Here is a 6000-nt window from a genome sequence, read left to right as displayed (position 1 = left end):
CGACTTTTGCCATACGTAATGGAAAAATTGCAACTAGCAACGCGACACGACTCGCCTCGCTGTACGGAATCGGCCCATTAAATTTCAGTCTTCAGATAGCTTAGAAAAAATACTCCGAAGCCAAAGTAGATACTACGCCCACGGGCTTTAAAATAATAACCTAAAGCTGAATTGTAACCTAAAAACCGGTTAGAAACAAATAGGTATACACGCCTTCAAACAAACTGTTGTGGAAATGCCGCGACCAAGAAGCGAAAGAACAAGGCAATTTTACGGACGAAAAAAAAACAATAAAATTGCGTTTTTAACAATAACAAATTTATTTTAACATAAACTATAACTACGAACGTTGTTTTTCCTTCCTTTTCGAACCCCATGTTGATAAATTGAATTCCAAATTGTTTTTACGTGAACGCAGATTTGGCTTTGTTTCTGTATCCTCGTCGTTCATGATATTATCAATGTGTACAGAAAACTGATTTGCTTGCTTATTTAAATCTCTCCTAGTTCGATCCGATTCTATTTGTGTATCTAACAACTTTCTTCGTGGAACATGGCGCAAAGCTGTCATCCAGTCACCAGTTTGCTTTAAATCTAATAATATTTTTATCATTTGATTAAGGGTGAGAGATTTGCCTGAACCAGCTCCCCATTGCAAGTATCTATCCAAAGGCAAACGAGCCATACGTAAACCTAGTCGCTTAGCTTTTGCCAATGACAATGGTTCATTGTTCACCTTTAATATAATAAAAAATATACATAAATATTAATTCGTTACATATGTATGTATATTGAAGTTAGGAATATACTAACCGTGTCTACCATTGCCCCTACCACGTACACATCATCATGATTGTATTCCACCAAGTCCGTGCGACAATGTGGTGTCAAATAAACTATATTTTCTTTGGGAAAAATTTCAGTAAAACATCTCTGATGTACGTTCATAGGAAAATCTATATTCAGCATGGTAGGTATGTAGCGTTGAAGCTTGTTCATGCAAGGAGTTTTCAAGTTTACATTACAATAGTGTAGATCAAATGGATCGTCATGCGAACGGTTGTCAGCGAAACAAAGCATTAGCTGTTTTGCAGCATTTTCCGCTTCTCTCTTTGTCATATATTCATCATATGAACAATCTAAAACGAGCTTCGGGGAAAATTGCATTGCCCTTATGAGTCTGTTATGTGGAAGATTTTGATATAATATATTATTTAGATGTTATTCCAGACAATTTACATTACCTGTGATTCATCCAATTATTTATTGTAGAGTCATAAATTCGCAAAAACATTGAAACATGACCAAGTCCATATATAATATGGTCGTTATTTTCACGTTCCTCGCGCAATTTGTCCAGACGCTCTTGAGTTGCAATAGCCTTTTCTTCCTTTTTGCGTTGTTTGGCTTGTTTTTTCATCTCAACCTGCCACAAAAATCCATAATATTTCATTCTTGCAGATTTTGATGGCAGCGTTAGCACATGTTCCCAGTGTTCACCAGTGAAGAAATCTAATGTAGGCACTCTTCTCCCCTCTTGATTGGCAATATCGACCTCCAACTGAAGAACTTTTAAACGTCGCTCCTTTTCGTCCATACTTCCTATACCTCCTTCTGTGCTTGCAGTCAAAACTCTATTGTTGTCACCCGTCATGGGTTTATTTTGAGCAAAAGGATTGATATTTTCCTTTGTTACCGGGGGACAATTATTTGTCACATTTTCTTCGTTAGATGAAAAGCTTCGAAAGCTACAAACGGAATTATTAACATTTGGTCGTATTAAAGAACTCTTTCGACAAAAGCGGGATACAAATTTTAACATTTTCTTTTGCAATATCTAGGAATGTCTTTCTTAACTTTCCGCGGTCTGTGTGGTGTCTGTGTTTAATTCTTAAATAACACAGAACATATGTTTACTGCATGGTACAATAACATGGTACAATAAGAAAGGTAGATGCATCGGCGAATTGCTACAACAAAGCAACTTTTTTTGTAATGTAAACTGTCAAAATTTTCGCCAAATGGTCTCTTGTTGTCTCTTTTTATCGCTTGTGTTTGTCTATACAAGTGTAGACATGCCATCTCTTTCTTACAGAATCATATGGTTTTTTGTTTTGATTTTTCATGGCGAATCCTAGTTTTTTGACGTTTTAGATTCGATCAGCTGGGCTGAGGCATCTACCTTTCTAATTGTACCATGTACAACAAGAGACCATTTGGCGAAAATTTTGACAGTTTACATTACTAAAAAAGTTGCTTTGTTGTAGCAATTCGCCGATGCACCTACCTTTCTTATTGTACCATGGTTTACTGTTTATCCATGGTACAATAATACAGGTAGCATTATCAAGCCAGCTGATGGTAACATAATGTGTCAATTGCATTGAATTGATGTCAAATTTTGACATCTTATGTTACCAACAATTGTCGATGCGGCTACCTGTGTATTTGTACCATGCTGTTTATTCCGTCTCATGGCACAATTATACAGGTACATGATACAATTACTTATGCTTGGTTTACATTTACGAAATCCACTCGATTTCAACTGTCAAATCCATAGGTTAAACGTCAAATGAAATCCAGATGAGATTTCATTTGACGTTTGAGCTATGGAATTGACAGTTGAAATCGAGTGGATTTTGTAAATGTAAACTTAGCATTAGGTAGATGCCATGGTACAATTACATGCTTGCTTTGTTGTAGCAACTCGCCGATGCATCTACCTTTGTAATTGTACCATGGTAGATGCCTCAGCCCAGCTGTTCGAATCTAAAACGTCAAAAAACTAGGAATTCACCATGGTGGAATATTAAGTCGATGGTCAGACTAGCACGATTTCAACATGGCGACGTCAAGTTTATAGGCGAGGGGTATGAAGTAGTGAAACCCATGTACATGGTTTTCTGTGTTTGTTGTGTTGCCTCTTCTTGTTCTTCGTTGCAAGATTTTTTCTTCAATTTTCTTTCATTTTTATTTTCTCAAGCAAACGTTAACAACAAAACAAACATAAATATATTTAATAAAAACATTTAATTAATGAAATAGTGAAAATTTAACTATTAATATAAATTTAATTATTAATGTTAGTTATTTTGTGTTGTTTTTTGGTTTATTTATGTCTTTTTTTGTTTTTATTGGTATGAGAAACACAACAAACGCGAATGGTAAAATAAAGAGGACACGCAAAGATCTTAAATTTCACGTTAACGTGTGTGGACATTAACGAAATTTGAAAAGAAACTTTAACGAAATTGGTCTCATGAAACCTTGCTAGTCTGACCATCGACTAAGGTGTAACCATGGTGAAATAATAAGGTGTAACGCCAAAAACAGATGATCTTCATACCAGTAGTGGGATTCTGTAACTCTCTACCGATGGAATTAACGACAAATGTCGATAGTTAGCGATATTTGTCGGTAAGTGCTATTCTGTATACAAATTCTACCGATTTTTATGTCGGTAATTATCGAAAATCATCGGTCAGTTACCGACGAAAAAAAAGGAGTCGTTAAGTCTACCGACATAAAAGAATTTTCGTATTTTAAACAAAAAAATCAATAAAAATCAAAATTTTAAGAAATGATTTTGGAATATATATTATGCCAAATAAAAAATGTAATCTGAGATATATTTTTCTTTACGCATAAAAAAGAAAATAATTCTGCGACATATGGTGGATCGATTCAGTCTAATTAATAGGAAGCTTATGACACTTTACGAATTGGAAATGGATACATTTTATAAAATAATGGATGAAATTGTGGGTCATTTGGTAACCTCCAGAATTGCGCGAAAAATTTCTGAGAAAATAACTATTTTCAGTACGAACAAAATATGTTTAAGGATATATTCCGTAACAGTTTCTATCCAGATAAAAATTTATTGGTGGCTTCGATTAGCATCAACAATAAAAGAAAGAATATCACCATGTTCGTCATATTCCCTGATAATACGTAATTCTGAAATAACAGATCAATAAAAAATTTTGAAAAATCCTGTTCAAAATACACATATTAAATGTTAGAATTATACATCTTCTTTTTCACTCTATATTCGATCTTACTAAAAATACCCCTCAACATCATAAAAATTCTGAAAACAAAAAACAATTCAACCAATTTGTCAAATATTACACCACGTTTACATTAGAACTTGTCGGGTTATGAGAATTTATATGTACGTATACCCAATGGATTTGACAATAAAAATCCACTGGAATAAATAAAAAAATAAAATAAATATAGTTATATGTAAACGTACATTTATAGTTTTTCCTACGATTTTTAATTTTTAGTTTGAATTTTTCTACATGTAATTTGAAAAATAATAATTTTATATACAATTGTGATTTATATAATTTCATTAGAAATTTGAATTATGTTAATTTTGAATAAGCATTATGTCGTTTAAAGTGTGATTTTTTTTTCATTCCATTTTGAAATGACCTGCATCTTCTTTAAAATTCCGTCATTCTACCGATATTCGTCGGTAACATTTTTGTATCGATAACATTGAAATACAGAATAGCACTTTCGGTAATTCAACCGAAAATTTTCGTTAATTATCAATATCGGTTCGGTAGAAAAAAAAGTTACAGAATCCCACTACAGTTGTCAAAATGCGTTATTGTGAATAAAATCACATACAAAATGTAAACAAGCAATTCACAGCAATGCATTATTGTGAGCAAATTTGACGTTTGACATCATGGTACCAGCAAAATGTTCGATGCCAAAGATGACATTCAATCATGGGTGCAAGTGATCTAGCATGTCATCTTTTTAGCATCTTCATCGATGAATTTTATATGAGCGTGGACCCCAAAAGATGACGTTATTTTCTGGATCCTAAGCATGTCATTTTAACCAATGCGTTGACATGTCATTTCCACCAATGCTTTGGCATGTCATTTCCACCAATGATTTGACATGTCATTTTCACCAATGCTTTGACACGTCATTTTCACCCATGCTTTGACATGTCATTTTAACCAATGCTTTGGCATGTCATTTTCACCAACCCCTTGGCATGAAATTTTCATGTCTTGTTTGGAAAATGGAAATGCTGTATTGAAATATGGTTTTCATGAAAAACAAAACTCTTTATTAATTCAAACGAATTCATGAAATAACTACAATGAATTTATCAGTTTATTTTTTCAAAAGTTTACATCCAAAATTGCAATGTAATCACCACCGCTGCAACGCAAAAGATTACTTCCTCCGTTCTCCGCAACTGATATTCTTTCATCTTACAAAAGGTTTTTTCAATTATCTTCCCACCACCAGTTCAGATTTCAACATGGACTCCAAATGCACTCCTTTAAGTATTTTTTTTTCGTAAATACTTTTATTTTATAATTTGGTTATTTTATAACAACATTTTGATAATTTATACTCTTTTGTTTAGTGACGGAAATATGTAGGGATCTACAACCCGGCTTGCTTTAGGGATCTCTAAGAACAAAATGTAACGAACGGGGAGGAGAGACTTTTTATGGAAAATACCATTTATGCTTAATTCATTTATTTTTAGTTGTTTCTTTCCAAAAGTAGTTTCTTCTTTATTTTCAGATTCTTGTTCCTTTTCGTTTCGTTTCAAATACCAAGAAGCGAGATTTGATTGATTTCATTCTATGTCAGATTTAGAACAGACAAGGGAACTTTTAAAATAGCAATGTGTGCAGTCCGATTCTATTTTTAGCTCGATGGTTGGGACTTCATATAATACTAATTGTTTAGAAGTTTTAGTTGTTTGATATGCAGGAAACGTAAGACGAAATCACGACGACAGTTCTAACACTTTGGTCTGTTCCAGAAACTGCAAGAATCTACTTATTTTTACTACGATAACAATTTTTCCTTTATGTTATCGGAAAAAATAGTAAAAATTAGTAGATTTTTGCAGTACTGGAACATACCAAAATGAAAATAAACAGGTGTGTAATAAAAACACAAACATCATCTCTATTGGAGCGATGGAATGGGTACAAATGC

General features: G+C 33.3%; 1 protein-coding gene across 1 annotated transcript; it reads right to left on the bottom strand.

Moving 5' to 3' along the window:
* Nucleotides 1-296: 296 nt before the first annotated feature.
* rswl (tRNA methyltransferase roswell) lies at nucleotides 297-2548 on the bottom strand. Its single transcript, XM_073956881.1, has 4 exons — nucleotides 2455-2548; nucleotides 1245-1916; nucleotides 814-1180; nucleotides 297-736 (listed from the first exon to the last, which is right to left on the bottom strand). Exons 2-4 carry the CDS (start codon nucleotides 1820-1822, stop codon nucleotides 341-343), a joined length of 1341 nt encoding a protein of 446 aa, XP_073812982.1. The 5' UTR covers nucleotides 1823-1916; nucleotides 2455-2548; the 3' UTR covers nucleotides 297-340.
* Between the last annotated feature and the right edge of the window lie 3452 nt (nucleotides 2549-6000).

The sequence above is a fragment of the Musca autumnalis genome, unplaced genomic scaffold (genome assembly GCF_047663935.1).
Source record: "Musca autumnalis isolate F117 unplaced genomic scaffold, ASM4766393v1 scaffold_5, whole genome shotgun sequence".
NCBI lineage: Eukaryota > Metazoa > Arthropoda > Insecta > Diptera > Muscidae > Musca > Musca autumnalis.
Note: the sequence above shows the minus strand (reverse complement) of the source record. Positions and strands in the feature narration are given on the sequence as shown.